General features: G+C 44.0%; 1 protein-coding gene across 1 annotated transcript in view; it reads right to left on the reverse strand.

Moving 5' to 3' along the window:
• Window positions 1-7,829: 7,829 nt before the first annotated feature.
• Window positions 7,830-19,374, reverse strand: part of LOC132469566 (uncharacterized) — a 50,279-nt gene continuing 38,734 nt past the window's right edge. Inside the window, exons 2-5 of the mRNA XM_060067557.1 lie at window positions 10,371-10,415; window positions 9,850-9,940; window positions 9,591-9,682; window positions 7,830-9,383 (exon numbers count right to left, since the gene is read on the reverse strand). Of these exons, the coding sequence (XP_059923540.1) occupies window positions 8,680-9,383; window positions 9,591-9,682; window positions 9,850-9,940; window positions 10,371-10,415 (932 nt within the window). The 3' untranslated portion in view covers window positions 7,830-8,679. The remainder of the gene's footprint in view (window positions 9,384-9,590; window positions 9,683-9,849; window positions 9,941-10,370; window positions 10,416-19,374) is intronic.

Raw genomic sequence — 19,374 nt, forward strand, 5'->3', positions numbered from 1 at the left:
TGAATTCACTTACTTTTACTAATAGATCTATCCATCGCACCAGTCTTGCTTCTTGTTGCAGCCATGCTGCAGCCATCATGTGCCAGGTTGAGTTAACAGGGCGCAGACGCACCGAGGAGGAGGTCGCCTGCACTTCCCAACCAAACAAGTGGAACACAGCAAATGCCAAAGTGTTAAAATCCCAGAGTATTCATGACCAGAGTAGATTTTATACACTTTGGTGTTGAATAGGCACTAAGTACATTTTTTGGGGTGTACCAGAAACACTCTTGGGTGTTGTCTCTAAGTTAATGCTGGTGTAGAGTAATTTAAGTGTTTATTTTAGGATGATGGACTCCCTGAGTGTCCAACGGTTGATTGACGGCCGCACGTCGGCTTAGGTTTCGATTCGTCATTGGCTCGCTGCGCCTCCTCATTGGTTGAATCTAGAGACATGTGACCGTTTGTCCTCTTCCACACTACGCGGCAAACTGTTTCGGCAGAGACGGTTGACTAGAGAGGATCGAATCAATATCGCCAAGGGATTGCTCAGAGTGAGCGAAGACATTTTTGAACTTCACGGGAATGTAAACAGGTAAGAAAAGTACCAAGTGAATAATGCACAGGGTTTCTATGTTTCATAGTTAGTTGTGCGTGTGTCCTTCATATAGGTCAGCAATTGTATTCATAATGGGTCTTCAGAAGGTATTAAAGTCTTAAATTTAACTTGTTCAAACCTGCAGAAACCCTGAATGCAGAATATTCAGCATTTCTTCGTCTTTTAGATCTGATAACCAACTTATAAATGCTAACGATTTTAGCTAACGTCAAACTTAATGGCCAATGCTAATGAGGCACATGTCTTCAATTTAGCTAACGCCTCGTTACCATTTTTAGCTAATGCTAACGAGGCACGTGGCTTTAATTTAGTGGGAGCGTGTCTATGTTCCCCGGGTCCTATGTTCCCCGGGTCCTATGTTCCCCTCTTTGTATGAGACTGGGGAACATAGGACCCTTTAAAAAAAAAAAAAGGGTCCTATGATAATAACCTGTTTGTATTTGGCCACCTTTTTAGATGCTGACTATTTATTGACAAGAACTTTTTGAACCTTTTATGTTGTGTCACGTGCTTTCATCAGGTGTATTTCATGCTCAAAGTATGTGCTCTCCCTTTTCAGGTTGGGATAGTGACATGGCCTCACTTCTCCTGCTGGTCTACCTCCTGCCACCAACTCCAAGTGGAAAGAAGGGAGCTGTCAAAATCAGTATCCGGGAAGCTGTGGATCGTGTAGTGAAGTTTCACAGGGTAATTGTATCCTGATAATTTTTATTTTAAAAGGTATTTTTAAAGGTCCCATGGCATGCCGCCAGAGCTTGTGTGTTGCTGATGGATGTCACAATCTCTGTGTTTGTCAATCTACTTATCGAGTCTTGAAAACAATGGCGTCGACGGGTGATCTACTGATGGTATTGTGTGTATAAAATGTACTTTTTAATAAACAATCTGTACACTTACAAAGTTCTCATTGCCTCGTTTTATATGTTAATACCCTTATTGAACTACCAAAGAAGTGTCGGGCTACTTCTAGCCTTTTAAATGGTTTAAAATGGCAATTTAGTTTTTACCATAACCACTGCCCCCATTGTTTCAATTTTATAGCGTTTTGATAGAATCGGCTAAAAACAGCCAACTGAAGAAAGCGTCTATATGCGTTTTTTTGTGCTCCAAAACGAACGTTTCAACTCATTATCATACAAAACATATCCCAAATCCGTTTTACACCGGAATTCCCCTTTAATTGGTTGACAGGGACACATTTATTTATTTTCAAGTTGTTTGTTACATCATATAAATGTAAAACTAAATATGGTTCTTGATGTAAAATAATTAAAGTTTAACTATAATGTTAACTATATTATATATGTATGCACTGTAACAACAGCAGCATCAATAAAAATATAATGTTTTCAAGAATCTAATGTGTAGACTATTCATTCATGAAGTGTTGATAATTCACCTCAAAGGTGTTGGCTGTACACCAGTCAGAGTACATTCTCACTCTAGAAGTATTAAATAATCAGCTCTGCGAAGTGCTACAAAGCACTGACTTGGAGTACATATTTTCTCTCTCTGGGGTTCTAGGTTTACACTGCAGGTGTAAGGAAGCACTGAATGAGTGCCCAAAAGTACCACTAATAGAGTACATTTGCACTCTCAAAGTGTTCAAATGTAACTCTAAATTTGGAGTACATATTTTGCTCTTCTAACAGTGTTCAGTGAACACTGAACTCTTGGACCTATATATATACCCAAAAATGAGTGTTAAATGTACACCCATAGAGTACAATGTACACTGTGATTTTTGCTGTGAAGGACATGTCCCACAAAAGGGTTGAGCCACAAAAGTTGAAAAACATCAACTTCAGCCGACCAAAGCGACACCTGACTGAGCTGCCTGAAGTCCATCATACACCAACACCCCAAAACATACCAGGTAGCCTATGAGAGTGAACGCGCTGATACATGTGAACTATTACGCACAACCGTCCGCAGTGGATTGAATTTTCAGGAGGGTGACGGCTATTAGCCTATTATATATTGGTATAATTTAGGCAGTGTGCGAAATACCCCCCCCCCCCCCCCCCCCCCCCAAAAAAAATAAATAAAAATAAAAGGCGATTGCAGAGGATAAGACAAAAGCCGACATACGTAATGTGTGTGGGCAACAAAGTCACTGTTACCAAAATCAACATCTGTCTGTCCCTTCAAAATAAAGTTTGTGACGTGTGTGATTGGAGCAGCTGCTGACAGATGTGCTGCTGACAGTGAGTTTCACTAAACCTGAGCCACCATCCAATCCTCCCTCGTTCACGTCCTGACGTCTCTTGGACATATAAATGCATAAACCTCTGTATATTCTGTGTTTTTCCTCTCTTCAACTAATTGTTTCAGTTTTTGCCGGTGTCGGTCTGCAACGTGAAATCTGGTGCGCACCTGTTTCTCTCTCGCATACTCGCTTGCTCTCAATCCGCATATAAAAAATAAAAACTAGTGAGGAAGAAATAGGCCTACAAACCCCCCGAATATTGACGAGTATTTCGCACACTGAATTTATGTAATAATGCACAAATAATTTCACTTTTTTTTCTGCAGGGATAAATTAAACGCAATATTTACAGATCAAGCATTTTAATAAAATCATAGCCTAAATGTTATTTTAAAATTGCTCCCTCTTATGTGACAATCCTTACAAATACATTTCCTCCTTCACTCAGCAATTACAACGGAAGATCTTCAGGCCCTCAAAAACATTTGTCCAGAAGCTGCTATATTCACATCCATCAACACAGCTGCAGACTCGGACACAGACACAGCATCAGAATCAGGATGTGAACTACCTGAGCCCCTGACAGCCATGTTTGACCCATCTGCTAGGGACCTGTCGACAGCTGACCTCCAGGAGAAGTGTAAAAAGATCTATGAGAAAATGAGAGGGCAATGCACAACTGACAGACTAGAGCACCTACAGGATGTTACGAAAGAGCAGGCAAAGTGCACAACCTGGGGACTCCATAGAGTGGGCCGCGTAACTGGCAGCAATTTTCACAGAATTATTAAATGCAAAGACAGCTCAGCTGACAGTGTAATGAAACTGATCATGCAATATGATGCCACAGATCTTACTGTACCCGCTGTCATGTGGGGAAAGCAAATGGAGGACACAGCACGTAAAAATTATGAAACAGAAATGAAGAAAATACACATGAACTTTAATGTAAAAGCAGTGGGTCTAACAGTGAGAGCAGATGAGCCGTACCTGGCTGCTTCTCCTGATGGGGTATTCTCCTGTGACTGCTGTGGAACAGGCCTGCTAGAGATAAAGTGTCCATACAAGTACAGGGAGGGACTAGAGGGGTCAGAGACTGATGCATCCTTTTGCCTTGATGGAAACTATGACCTGCGACCCACCCACCCATATTACTCACAGATCCAGTTACAAATGTATGTTTCTCAAATGGACATGTGTGACTTCATGGTGTGGACGAAGACAAGCAGCATCATTTGCCGGCTACGGAGAGATGAGCCCTTTCTACAAGAAACTCTTCCCAAGGCTGCTGAATCTTTCTTCATGGACCACCTCCTCCCAGAACTTGTCTGCCGCTGCAAAGACCCTGACCTGGCAGAAGAGATCAAATGTCTGTACTGCAAAAAGCCAAGCTTTGGCAAAATGATCAAGTGCACAGACTGCTGCCAACACTTTCACTATCCATGTGTGAACATTACCAGATACTCCAAAAAATGGAAATGTGGATGCAAATAGATACATCCAACAATGGTAAATACTGGATGCTGGACAACAGCATTTAAGAAAAAACTGATGTAATGAGCAAAGATGGATAGGTACACCTGACAAAATCTAACTGACTTCATTACTGTCAACACAACAACAAACAAACAACACATCTGACTCTTTAAGTGTTCATTAATTTTTTTCTGAATGTACCTCATCCTCCTCCTCATCATCATCCGCTTATCCGGGGTCGGGTCGCGGGGGGAGCAGCTCAAGCAGGGGGCCCCAGACTTCCCTTTCCCGGGCCACATTGACCAGCTCTGACAGGGGGATCCCGAGGCGTTCCCAGGCCAGTGTTGAGATATAATCTCTCCACCTAGTCCTGGGTCTTCCCCGAGGTCTCCTCCCCACTGGACGTGCCTGAAACACCTCCCAAGGAAGGCGCCCAGTGGGCATCCTTACCAGATGCCCGAACCACCTCAGCTGACTCCTTTCTAAGTAAAGGAGCAGCGGCTCTAATCCGAGTTCCTCACGGATGGCTGAGCTTCTCACCCTATCCCTAAGGGAGACGCCAGCCACCCTTCTGAGAAAACTCATCTCGGCCGCTTGTACCCGCGATCTCGTCCTTTCGGTCATCACCCAGCCCTCATGACCATAGGTGAGGATAGGAACGAAGATCGACCGGTAGATCGAGAGCTTTGCCTTGCGGCTCAGCTCTCTTTTCGTTACAACGGTGCGGTAAAGCGAACGCAATACCGCCCCCGCTGCTCCGATTCTCCGGCCAATCTCACGCTCCATAGTACCCTCACTCGCGAACAAGACCCCGAGGTACTTGAACTCCTTCACTTGGGCTAAGGACTCATTTCCTACCCGGAGTAAGCAATCCACCGGTTTCCTGCTAAGAGTCATGGCCTCAGATTTAGCGGTGCTGATCCTCATCCCAGCCGATTCACACTCGGCCGCCAGCCGATCAAGTGAGTGCTGAAGGTCACAGGCCGATGATCCAATGAGGACCACATCATCTGCAAAAAGCAGTGACGAGATCCTCAGACCACCGAACTGCAACCCCTCCCCACCATGACTACGCCTCGATATCCTGTCCATGTATATCACAAACAGGATTGGTGACAAGGCGCAGCCCTGGCGGAGACCAGCACCCACTGAGAACGAAACTGACTGGCTGCCGAGAACACGAACACAGCTCTCGTTTTGGGAGTACAAAGATTGGATGGCCCTGAGGATAGACCCCCTTACCCCATACTCCCGCAGCACCTCCCACAGTTTCTGCCGGGGGACCCGGTCATACGCCTTCTCCAGATCCACAAAACACATGTAGACCGGATGGGCATACTCCCAGGCCCCCTCCAGGATCCTTGCGAGAGTGAAGAGCTGGTCCGTAGTTCCACGTCCGGGGCGAAAACCGCATTGTTCCTCTTCAATCTGAGGTTCGACGATCGGCCGAACCCTCCTTTCCAGCACCTTGGAGTAGACTTTACCAGGGAGGCTGAGAAGTGTGATACCCCGGTAATTGGCACACACTCTCTGGTCCCCCTTTTTGAACAGGGGAACCACCACCCCGGTTTGCCACTCCTTTGGCACTGTACCCGACTCCCACGCGATGTTGAATAGGCGTGTCAACCATGACAGCCCCTCAACACCCAGAGCCTTTAGCATTTCTGACTGGATCTCATCAATCCCTGGGGCTTTGCCACTGCGGAGATGTTTGACTACCTCAGTGACCTCCACCAGGGAAATTGACGACGAAACACCATCAACCTCGAGCTCTGCCTCCAACATAGAGGGCGTGTTATTCGGATTCAGGAGTTCCTCAAAGTGTTCCTTCCAACGTCCGACGACCTCCTCAGTTGAGGTCAACAGAGTCCCATCCTTACTGTACACAGCTTGGACGGTTCCCCGTTTCCCCCTCCTGAGGTGCCGGATAGTCTTCCAGAAACACTTTGGTGCCGACCGAAAGTCCTTCTCCATGGCCTCTCCGAACTTCTCCCACACCCGCTGCTTAGCCTCCGACACGGCAGCCGCTGCAGCCCTTCGAGCCTGTCGGTACCCTGCAACCGAGTCAGGAGTCCTCCAGGATATCATATCCCGGAAGGCCTCCTTCTTCAGTCGGACGGCTTCCCTGACCACCGTAGTCCACCACGGTGTCCGAGGGTTACCGCCCCTTGAGGAGCCTAAGACCCTGAGGCCACAGCTAGCCACCGCAGCTTCAGCAATGGAGGCTTTGAACACCGCCCACTCCGGCTCAATGCCCCCAACCTCCACAGGAATGCCAGAAAAGCTCCGCCGGAGGTGTGAGTTGAAGATACCTAGGACGGGGGCCTCCTCCAGACGTTCCCAGTTCACCCGCACTACTCGTTTGGGCTTACCAGGTCTATCCGGAAATTTCCCCCATTCCCTGATCCAACTCACAACCAGATGGTGGTCGGTTGACAGTTCCGCCCCTCTCTTTACCCGAGTGTCCAAAACATGCGGCCTCAGATCAGATGACACGATCACGAAATCGATCATCGATCTTCGGCCTAGGGTACTCTGGTACCAGGTACACTTATGAGCACCCTTATGTTCGAACATGGTGTTTGTTATGGATAATCCATGACTAGCACAGAAGTCCAATAACAAACGACCGCTCGGGTTTAGATCAGGGAGGCCGTTCCTCCCCACCACGCCTCTCCAGGTGTCTCCATCGTTGCCCACGTGGGCGTTGAAGTCTCCCAGCAGAACTACGGAGTCCCCTACTGGAGCCCCATACAGGACTCCATTCAGGGTCTCCAAGAAGGCCGAGTACTCTGAGCTGCTGTTTGGTGCATACGCACAAACAACAGTCAGAGTTTTCCCCCCTACAACCCTTAGGCGCAGGGAGGCGACCCTCTCGTCTACCGGGGTAAACTCCAACACCGCGGCGCTCAGCCGGGGATTTATGAGTATCCCCACACCCGCCCGGCGCCTCACGCCCTTGGCAACTCCGGAGAAGAATAGAGTCCAACCCTTATCCAGGAGTACGGTACCAGAGCTGAGACTGTGCGTGGAGGTAAGCCCCACCAGATCTAACTGATAGCGCTCCACCTCCCTCACAAGCTCCGGTTCCTTTCCCCACAGCGAGGTGACGTTCCACGTCCCCAGAGCCAGCTTCTGCCGCCCGGGTCTGGTCCGTCGAGACCCCTGACCTTCGCTGCCACCCATGTGGCTGCGCACCCGACCCCAACGGGTCTTCCCACAGGTGGTGGGCCCATGGGATGAAGAGAGGGGGGGTGCCACGTAGTTTGTTCGGGCTGTGCCCGACCGGGCTCCGTGGCAAACCCGGCCACCAGGCGCTCGCCATCGAGCCCTCCGTCTGGGCCTGGCTCCAGACGGGGGCCCCGGGCTTCCTCCGGGCCGGGTCACATCTCCTCTTTTTTCGTTCTTCATTGGAGTTTTGTGAACCATTCTTAGTCTGGCCCCTCACCTGAGACCACTCTGCCATGAGAGACCCTACCAGGAGCACAAGGCTCCAGACAACACAGCTCTCAGGTTCACAGGGACACGCAACCTGAATGTACCCAATCTGAATGTACATTTACGTAAAATCACAAACAGCACTGATATATATTGTTCATCGCCAGAAAGAAGTGCAGTTTGAGTTCGGCAGACAATGATAATACTCAAAACTTAGTTGAAAGCTAGAAAAAAAAAAAAAAAAAATCCAGGTATAAATGTTCAATGAGTTCATATAGTATTAATTATGCACACTCATTCATTGTTGAGATGTACATTTAATTTTAATTGCATTGCCTTCAATATATTGCATTTACAACATTCAGTTCATGTTCAATATTTGCCATGTCAGCTTTAAACGCAGTTTCTCCATTATCATAAATAAATGAAATAGTTCTGCGTGCGTGGTTCTCAACCTTTTTGTTCTCTGAATGATCCTGTCTGATCAAATTTAGTTATTCATAACTGTTATTAATTTTATAGTCAGAGAGAAAGAGAGTGATGAGTAAGTGAGAGAGACAGTGAGAGCAAGTAGTAAGTGACCACCATTGCCCTCATTAGCCCTTAAAAGCCTAACACAATCATGGAAAATAATGTACACCTCCTTGACTCTGAACACAGTTATCGCCAGCACGTAAGGTTCGTAAGACCAGCACATATGGTCAAAATGTCATCGAGCATATCGACTTGGCTGATGGGTATGACAGTGTTCAGTATCTTAAAGGTTTTAAGCTGACCAATAACTCGTTCCACATGTATGCGGACTCTTGACAACTGACGTGAAGTGTCAACACAAGAACCTGGCAACTGAGATTTCCCCTTCGTGAAACTTGGTATTCTTAATGTTGCTGCTACACTGGCCAAATCCTCTCTAACAAGGAAACCTCTATCTGCAAGGATCTCATCACCATGCTCAAGTTTACCCAAAATCTAAAGTTATTACCTTGTCAGAGGCACGACCTCCCCACCCACTAGACAAAAAAGATATAGCTCCTGCTGGTGTGATTCCTATTAGATATTTCATTGTGTTTTGGTGCTTATAATTTGACCAGGTTTCAGCCCTTGCTTTAAGATTGTGTGTTCTTTCTATAAAGATTTCAGTACAGTCTATAATACATCGACAATTCCTAAATTTGGGTTTAAAACACTTTGGCATGTTTGCTCTCACTGCATCCTTACTAGGCCACATTATCAAAGGTTTCACTATTGAGGACAACATGGGTATCCAGTCTCTTAGTATTTTTGATACAGTTGAGAATGGAAGCCCAAATCTGTAGGCAAGGTCTCTGTTGGTGAGTCCAAGTCTTACTTTCATTAGAACCAAAAGGAGGTGGTTCTCCCAACTTAACCCACCCTTAAGCACAAGTGTGCTTCTTTTTACAATATCCAGCAGCCACATAACCATTTGTAATGATTGTAAACCAGTAAAAAAAATTATTTTAGCATTTGTGTCTTTTATGGAATCAAACCCAAACTTGGACTGCTTCAGTTGCTCCTTCAGATGTTTATTTTCTTCCTGTGTGGCATACAGTTCTCTTTTCAGAGCTTCATAATCATCACGGAGCTGGTTGTACTGCAGGTTGAGTTGGTGCATCTCTTTTCTGGACACAAACTTACATTCATCTACAACACAAAAAGGAGATAAATTAACTCATGTGCAACACATCAGCTTTCACACACACACACACACACACACACACACACACACACACACACACACACACAGACTATCTGTCTGGTTCTCTGTCACTCTACTCACCTGACCACCAACCAACCAATCAACCAACCAACCAACACAAACACACACTTAATAGTATGACTTGTGCATACCTTCAGAAGAATCTACAGTATCTGCTTCAGGCTGGCTTGTGGGGCAGGTAGCAGGGGCCTTATCTTCATCTCTTATTCTCTTTCTTTCATATCTAGGACAAACAGAGTAGAGTTAAGTTAAAAACCCAAAATAATCAACACATTAAGAGATAATACAATAACATAATAAAGAAAGACACACAAGAATATCTTATTTGCTCAGATAATTAACAAGCTACCAAGAAATTAGAAAATTTCAAATACATGACATGACACTGACCTTGCCACCTTTCCCGAGATGTCTCTGTTGCTGCTGTGTGAAAAAGCGGATGGAACAAAATCTGGACTATCACAATCCATGGACGGTGACCCTGAGAAAAAGAATGAGATTAGCTATGCTTATTGTTTATTTTCACCTTTTTTAACCTATTTGCTAATTTACGAGCTCAGTCATAATGAGCACCAATAGCACAAGCATTTAAGTTACGGGTTCAGAGTTAAAGAAAATCGTACACTGTAACATTAGCTGTGTGAACTGTGAAGACACTTTCTTGTATGACTTTCAGCCTGAACCAAGAAACCTACACCAGCCATGCAGCTAATGTTGGTACTTACAGTAACAACAAAAGCTAAACTTATAGGTTACGACCGCGAGCCAACGTTAAACTTTACAAACTCAGTAGAAGACGGACAAATTTGTTGGCCAGTTAGTCAGTAAATCACACTAATATATCCTCATTAAGTATGGCAAAATCACACGCAGTCCTACTCATTATCCAGCTCATGTTGGAAAAGACATACCAGAAACGAAGTGGGCGCTGCACAGACTCTCGCCGCCTTTAGGACCTTCGGGACACCGTGGTGAAGTTAGTATGATGTTGGATATTCGACAGATATTCGGCCATTCATTTCCTATGGAAAATAGGCTTATGTCACACTTCCTGCTTCCGGAACGCGTAGTAGGGTAATCCAACTTCCGGTCGCGTCTAGCAGCAACAACAATGGCAGCTCCCGTTCGCAGTTGTTCTTGTAGTGTACCGTGTTGCTCTACATCAGGACGTATACAGCCATACATCAGCTTCCACGCTTTCCCGAAGGACAAAATAAATCTTGGTTGAGATATTTTTTTGCCCAGTACTGTCCTAACGTGCGAGTGATTCTAGACTGCACAGAAATCAGGTGTGAGGCACCCTCATCACTCACCCTCCAGTCTGAAACATTCTCCCACTACAAGAATACCAACACCTTCAAAGGTCTGATTGGCATTGCTTCATGTGGAGTTATCACCTTAATTTCTAAGCTGTACACTGGTTCCATATCAGACAGAGAAATCACACAGCAGTCAGGAATCCTTAAGTCTACTTCAGCCAGGAGATGCATGCGTGGCTGACAAAGGCTTTGTCATCGACAAGATGCTTTCTGAAGTTGGGGCCACCCTCATAATGCCGCCATTTAAAAGAGGTGCCAGGTTCACCAGTGAGTATCGCCCAATTTAGAATCTTGGTGGAGAGGGCCATCAGAAGGGTCAAAGAATATCATATCTGGGACACAACCATTCCTCTGACTCTTTCAGGCTCTGTCAATCAGCTGTGGGTAAATTGTTGCTTGATGTCTGTCCGTCCACACCAGAAGCGAATTGAGCGACCAAATCGCCGGAAGTCATTCACTTTCTATGGGCAAGAGCGACCAGAGCGACCAAAGCGACCAACGCTACCAGCGGCCAAAGTTGAGCGACCAGAGCGTCAAAAAGAAGTTGAAAACTTTTTAACTTTATGCAAATGACTATTATTCGCTTCAGCGACCAAACACTGACAGCCAATCGGAATGTAGACGCTCTTCGCTTGCGTGGATCCCAGGGAACATCGGCAGGCACTTTGGTTCCTACCTACCTTTATTCACTGAACAAAATGTCGGCTGAAGTATTAATCGCGGCTGTAACTGGGCACCCGGTGTTGTACGAACCCACCCTTTTTCAGTTCAGAGATCGAAACGCCATAGTGGTTTGGATATCAAGTCTTGATAAGCGGGAGTATTTATAGGCTACATCTAGAACGTTCGTATTTAAGCGGGAATCATTATAATTTGCTCTACATGCCACCAATCTAACCAACCAATCGCGTGTAGCATGCTTTAAACAAAACCAAAAAAGTATTTGAAATCGTCACATAAACAAACTAATCGACAAGACGAGGGATAAATGACAAGGGATATATCTCTTGTCTTTTATCCCTCTATTCCCCACTATTCACGGAGCCTGAGGTGAATAATTTTTAATTAAATAGTCTAGATAGATAGATAGTCAAGTCTTAATTAATACCAAACGACACAAATCGTCGGGAATCCATTTAGGTGGTTCGTCCCACACAGGACAGTAGCCTACAATACCACACAGAACAAGTCTGACTGGATAATACACACAATACATCACATTAAAACTAGACACGCGTTGATAGATAGATAGACAGAAAGGCCTAGATAGATAGATAGATAGATAGATAGATAGATAGATAGATAGATAGATATGTTCCATTATTTGCCTTGCGGAGCCAACCAGTCCTGTGCACGTATGCAAATTAGCCATGTGTCCCAACGTCTATTTGTTTTGAATGCGACGAATGAGTGCAGATCATGATTTGCAGATCCAGATCAGTGAAACATATTTTAACTACTACAGCACGCAGGGTTTTTTGTTCTCGGTTGTAATTAGCCTACATTTTAGGATTTTTTTTATAATGGGGGGAATCACTGTCCTACTTGTTGTCGAAGCACTTTATCGAACAAGCAAAACCGTCTCGGCAATATGGCCAAGGTGTATGGGAGAGTTCACTATTTGATATGGCTGTCTGTAGGGCCTACTAAACGCATACGGTTCCTTTAAATGCGTCTGCATAATTGAATTGTACGTCATGAGCGACTTGAGCGACCAAAGCGAACAGAAAAATTCGCAGCGAAACTTTGTGAGCGACCAGAGCGTCTTTGACGCTTTGGTCGCTCCTGGTGTGGACGTACAGTAACTATCAAGGTCCTTTAGATGTTAAGGGTGATGTCCCAGTGTTACACATTAAAACACAAATGACGTCACATGACTATTGTCAAACGTTTATTAATGTTCTTTGTTTACATTTAGCAGAAAGAAATTAAAATGGTGTTTGTTTCCGTCCGTCCTTTTCAAATGTTTATTTAAAGGGGTAGTTCGGAATTTTGGACATAGGGCCTGATTCCCAAGTGAGCATTGGTATTCTATATCACTGAAGACAGTTTTCAACACATTTCATACAGTCCTTCTAGTTGCAGAGTTTGCTCGTGCTAGGCTAGCGCAAGTCAACGGGCAATGCTAGCCTGCTATTAAAAACAGTCTTACCCACTCCACAGTACACCCGAGGTAAATCAATTATAACGCCAGACTATAAATCTAAATGTCTGTTTATAGAATAATGTTAGAAATAAAACCAACCTTGCATTGCATTGCATTTTGAGGGAATTGCGGGGTCTCAGCAGCAGTGTTTATATTCCTGTACGTAGGCTACGGCAGCGGCGGACTGATACCTAGGTTACCTGCCGCTGTCATTGCTACAAACGCAGAGTACAGTGAACGAAGGAATTCTATAAGCGTATTCAATTAACAAGATATGCCCACGTTTGGAGGAGTTTGCGATGCATCTGCTTTTGAAGACGATTATGAGGAATTTGTTGTATCCAACGAACCGTACATGTACGAGCCGGTGTTTTGATGTCCAAGCCAGCAGCAACAAGCCACAGTTGAGTCCTTTCTGGATCTCGCACTGGAAATTGGTGGAAACTTCGTGGTGCCCATCTGTACCGTTTATTTCTACAATTTCTAAAAGCACACTGAACCATCATGTTGCCTAGTCGTTCAATTGCGCTTCTGTCCCACGCTTCTCTGTTTACGTTCTTCTGTCGTGATTCGGTTACAAACCTAACCAGCGCATAGTAAAATTCCGCTTCTGCTGAGAAAGTAGTCCCTCGATGATTCATGCGATGCAAGGTTCGTTTTATTTCTAACATTATTCTATCAACACAGACATTTAAATCTATAGTCTGGCATTATAATTGATTTACCTCGGGTGTACTGTGGAGTGGGTAAGACTGTTTTTAATAGCAGGCTAGCATTGCCCGTTGACTTGCGCTAGCCTAGCACGAGCAAACTCTGCAACTAGAAGGACTGTATGAAATGTGTTGAAAACTGTCTCCAGTGATATAGAATACCAATGCTCACTTGGGAATCAGGGAGAAGGGTCCAGCTGCAGGCTTGGGCGTTCCCGTCATGACACAAAAACGCCCATCGGGCGTTCCCGTCATGACACAAAAACGCCCATCAGGCGTTCCTGTAGCGTTTCATCGATCAATCAAGAAGAGGTGAGTGAGTTTCGCAAGGCTTGCTTTTTTGGTGGTTTTACCTCGTAGTAACTTTCCAGAAAAACGAAAGAGTTATGATGAGAGATTATGTCAGTAAGTATGATATTGTTTATTTGAGAACATTGGCTGTGAAGTATTCTCATTTAAATCACTGATTTAGCTGTGGTATCGTTGTATCCGAATTCGAATCCGATATAAATACTCGTGACAAGCATGGTTCGGTAGCAGCGAATGCTATGCTATCTCGTCCATAAACGTTGCATATACTATTCAGAAATCAGCAACGTTTAAGACGGTTTGTAGGTAGAGGGTAAAGTTTGCAGCGAAGGCTTTGCCGATTATTTTACTGTGAGGTTAACATTACCAAAGTACATTGTTAAGTTGGATGTTAAGGTGTCAGCTGGCAGCCTGGCATGGTAAGAGGCATGACATCGCGGCCACTCTGCTTCGTTGTGGTGACACACACATCTGATTAAACTGTGCATCGTACTAGTACGTCTAACTAACTAGTATGTTTACATGCATGGCATATCAGAGAATTCTGTCTGTTCGGTCGCTGCGCAACGAATGAATAAAGATCGTTAGCACTCTGAAAAACAGATGACAGATGTGCCCGAAGTTACTACTTTATTACCTCGCTGATGACCAACGTTTAGGAAAACATGTACTTTTAATTCACCCTTGGGTGAAATCGAAGCGTAGTGTGTACCGAATGCGTGTTGATGATGATGCATATGAATTGCAACTTACACGTCTTCCAAACCTTTTCAGTACCCTGGCACATGCTTTGTCCAATGGACCATGGAAGGGACTTTACTTGGCTGACGAGGTAAAACGTGTGGCTGGCGCACGATTCATTGCATCTAGTAGAGTAGCATTCACTGGTAGACAGGCCGGCCTCTAGATTGTTTATTATGATTTAATTAAGTGTTCCTATGTGACGCTGATGGGCCCTGGTTGCTGCTAAATGCTTGTTGAAAGTGCATTGTGCACTTTTTGTATGTAGCTACAAAATGAGGGTGGATATCACTTTATAGTTTATAGGCATTATGTACTAATAAGAATCATTGACAAATCACATTCCCCTTATACCACCACAGGACGCACCTCACCAGTATCAGAGCAACAGCTGTGGGGTGTTTATGCTGATGGTGAGATGCATTATTTTCAGAAATGATGACCGATGACTAGTTTGCAAAACAACTAACTAATTTGTATGTTAATTTCAGTACGCAATGTATTCTACCCTCAAAAGCAATATGATTTCAGTGAGGTGAGTTCTTTCAAATCTCAATCAGATGTGTAGCATGAAATATAAGGCTTTTAATAATTTAGTCATCCTTACTGGAGGCTACAATTAACATGCATCATAGGTCATACACATTACTTTGTCTTCAGGTACTGCACTTACGGGAGGAGATGGCTACATCTTCACAATAATTTACACTGCCATAGTACACTGCTAAACAGTACTGTAACATGGATTTGTATCAGGCTATGAAGTCATTTAAAGCATAACTTTACTTTTCAGGGGGACATGCTCTCTATCAGGAGGTGGTGGTTGGACAGCTGTTGGAGACCTTTATGCTTGAAAGGTTTATATACTGTGTCCATGTTGCTATTTACTTATTTTTGGTGCTCACGAAGATCGTAGCCAATACACTTGTCTCTCTGTCTCTAGCCCTGCAGAACTAGCTGGCTCCTTCTCACCCTCTCCATCTCCCCATCTCAGTCACACCTTCCAATCACTAAGCAGTGAAAGGTATTACATACTATGTCCATACTTTTCTATTTACGTATATTCTCTCTTGCTCTTTCTCAGACTTTTGATCGATCAGTGATTCCCTTTTTGTTTAATGGTGTGGGTAGTGTTGGTCTGGGCTTGTGTGATTGAATTGAAGGTTGATTTATAATCCCTGTTTCTCTCCCTCTCTCTCGCTCTCCTTCACTCTTTTTCGGATCTCTCGCTCTCTCTAGCCCTGCAGGGCTAGCTGGCACACCAAGCTCACCCTCTCCATCTCCCCATCTCAGCCACACGCTCCAATCTGGCACAACAGAGGACAGGCCATTCTTACCACCTGAAGTCCTTCAGCAAATTCTTCAAGAGACGCTGAGACTGGACATGGCGATGCTTGGCGTGTTCAACAGGGTTTCAAACACATTCCGAGAACTAATCAAGCCTCTCCATCCTTCCATATATATAAATGAGTTTGGCAGGGGACCTTAAGCTTAATAAAGACAATCTCATATGCATAACGGTTAGAAAGATTTACAACAATGCAGGCTGTGGCAGTGGCCTTGCGCTACGCCTCAAAGGCTTCTTAAAAAAGAAGAATTGGCCAAGAGCACCCCTGGTACTGAGGCACGTTGCATATGGCAGGTTTGTCATAAAAGATGTCTGCCTAGGATAATGTTCTTTTATTACTCCTTTTTCGTTTTATTTGGGACGTCTTTTTTTGCAATCCCTTTCATTTGTAAATGTGCATACTACTGTAGTAAATGTATCTGCCCAGAAATGCTGGTATTTTATTACTCCTTTCTTTTGTTTTTGTGACAAATGCTGTACGATGTATAACATACATTTGTGCCTACGATGTATGTTGTAAGGTTAATTGTTACAGAGCAATTACTGTTTTTTGTCTTTATTGAAAACATTCAGTTGGAAAAGTAAGTGAACACTTGGAGTCAAATGGCCTACTGTTTGAGCCTTCATAGTGTCTGGTAACTGGATTTGAACTGCATAATGTCCCAAGTGTTATTTTAATCTATTCATTATTTAATTTGGGCATATTCTTAAACAACTATATCAAACATCTCACTTATACCTAATACCCTACCTATACTAACCCAGAAGATAATGAACATGAGATCATGAAGCCTCCCTGTAATGATCGTGTTGCATCAAGTTTGATGCAAAGTTTGGGTCGAGATCCGACACATAAATGTAAGTTAACATTCTGTAGGCCTAGCTGGCTAACGTACCCGTATTACGAGATCGAAGAAGGGGGCGCTAACGTCAGTTCTATGCTGCCCATACTACTAGATCGACGAAGAAGAACGGGGCGTTCCAGCCTGCGTAAACGAGAACGCCCACCACACGAGAACGCCGGGGGGGCGTTTTAGTCTGCGTGAACGGGAACGCCCACGACACGGGAACGCCCATTTGTGTCTGCAGTCGGATGATATTGGAATCAGGCCCTATGTCCAAAATTCCGAACTACCCCTTTAATGTTCGTTTCCAGTTCTTTTTTTTTTAAATAAATGTACATATATACATATTTACATTTAACAGAAAGAAATGAAATGTTCTGTGTGTTAGGCAAGGCAACTTTATTTATATAGCACTTTTCATACACAAGGGCAGACTCAAAGCTTTTTAGAAAGTGCAATGTATTTAAGATGTAGCAGAAAGCTAATGCAAACATAAAAGTCTTCAGGCTTGTTTTAAAGGTGCTCAGAGTGTGTTACCTTAAACAAATGTTCAGGAATGTTAGTTTCCAATTCTTTGATTAAAATATTTACATATATACATTTAACAGAAATAAATACATTTAATGGGGTGCGTGTATCCCTCGGCCATATTTACTTGGCATTCAGGAGGTATGTGTCCATGTATGTGCTAAAATAAAACACCTAACCCAAACCTTGGGTTTCCTGACCGCAAGTTGGTCAGTGGGTTCCGGGCGAATCCCCTGGAGCAAAAAGAAAAAATATGTCAGCACATAAATCATATTGTCAGTGTAGCAACACTTAAGTCAGTGTTAGTCGCGTCTGTCTATATACAAGAACTTCGAATACTATTATTGAGTAGACTATACAGGATGTTTGGCTAGGCCTGAGGTATACACATAAACCTGTGTCCTTGGTCCACGACTGCAGAACACTGGTGCACGACAGAGGCACGCTTTTCTCCCCTGTGAAGTGGTAGTCATGTGTCTGGAAGAGCAGATATAAAACAAAACATGACAATCTGCAACAGCAGACATGAAACAAAACATTATCATCTGCAACAGCAGATCTGGAGAAAGAGAGAGCATTTTGGAACAGCAACAAGAAACAATAATAATAAAAACACACACAGACTGAACATGCAACTGGATCTGTGAAGGTCTGAAACCATGCTCTAGGTCTAGGCTATCCATTATGCTACATATTACGAGGTGGGCCTGTTGTTTGAATCACAAAATGTAAATCTAATTAAAGTGGTCAGAAAGGTAGGCCTAAGTAACAGTCCCATTGATCCACAAAAGACTATGAAAAGCGAGATAGAGTTTGATTTCAGACTCAGGCCTGACTTCCTAGCACTATAGCCTGCAGGGTGTGAGGCTCATCGTTTTTCTTCTGGGAACAGTAGCAGTTCGCCCGAACTGCTACTTCCAAATGAACTAAATCTGACACTGCAGTAAGAGAGGGAAAGATTAACACACCATACAGCAAAATGTATGGGCATTGGTAGCTTATGACAGCCACCCAGCCACTATGTTCTGACAGTAGCCTGGAGCTAATCTGATACTATCGACACTTACATGTACGGTAGGCAGTGGCTACCTACCTATACCAAACCTCTTGGGGTTCGTCAGGCAAAGTTTCAGAGACACTCAAACTAAATATGTATTCTGCAGAGTTCTTCAAGGGAAGTGATCGAATCCAAAGGAATAGCTTTAAAGAGACTTTATTTGTATAAAGTATTTTCGGTATGGTAAACTGATACTCTGAAGCAAAGAGAGATTGAAGATGTATTCTAAACACGTGCTGAGCGACTCCTAGCTGATCAATAGACCTAACCCTGTCCAAGAGCTACCGGGAGTTTCTGAAGTCAATGTGGGTCTGTAGGCTGTTCTGATCAGCGCGGTCCGGAAGTAGTGGGGGGAGCCGATGTGAGATAATCTTCGGTATTTTCTCGCCTGGTCTGTGATGCTGCCTTCTGTGGCTAAAGTATTTATTGCAGCCTTCAGTAAGGTCTTGCTCCCCTTGTGGCTATGTATGGTATTTACGGCTTATATGTTTGGTCTTGCTTCATTGGGTCCATGTGTGGGCACTGGGTAGCTTAGATTCTTAAAATACGTAACAATCCCTCCTTGGTCATCTCAGATGACCATACAATAATATTTTAAATCATAAACACCATTCACCATACCGAAAACATAGTCCAAGTAGGACAAATCATCAACACCATCAACCGTGTGGGAACAACTCTCGAATAGAGAAAAAACCACTACGCGCTCATAATACTGAACGGTATTCACATTGTGGGTCTCATTGGAAATACAGGTCATTGTTTAACAATACAACAATGAACATAAATCTTGTTATCATACAATCACATGGCCAAACAACACACAAACAAAACTATCCATAGAAATCCTGAGCTAATACTCTTGGTCAGCTGCTACAAGGTCATACAATTTTCAACATATGCAAAAGTAAA

This window comes from Gadus macrocephalus, chromosome 12 (assembly GCF_031168955.1).
Source record: "Gadus macrocephalus chromosome 12, ASM3116895v1".
NCBI classification, from domain to species: domain Eukaryota; kingdom Metazoa; phylum Chordata; class Actinopteri; order Gadiformes; family Gadidae; genus Gadus; species Gadus macrocephalus.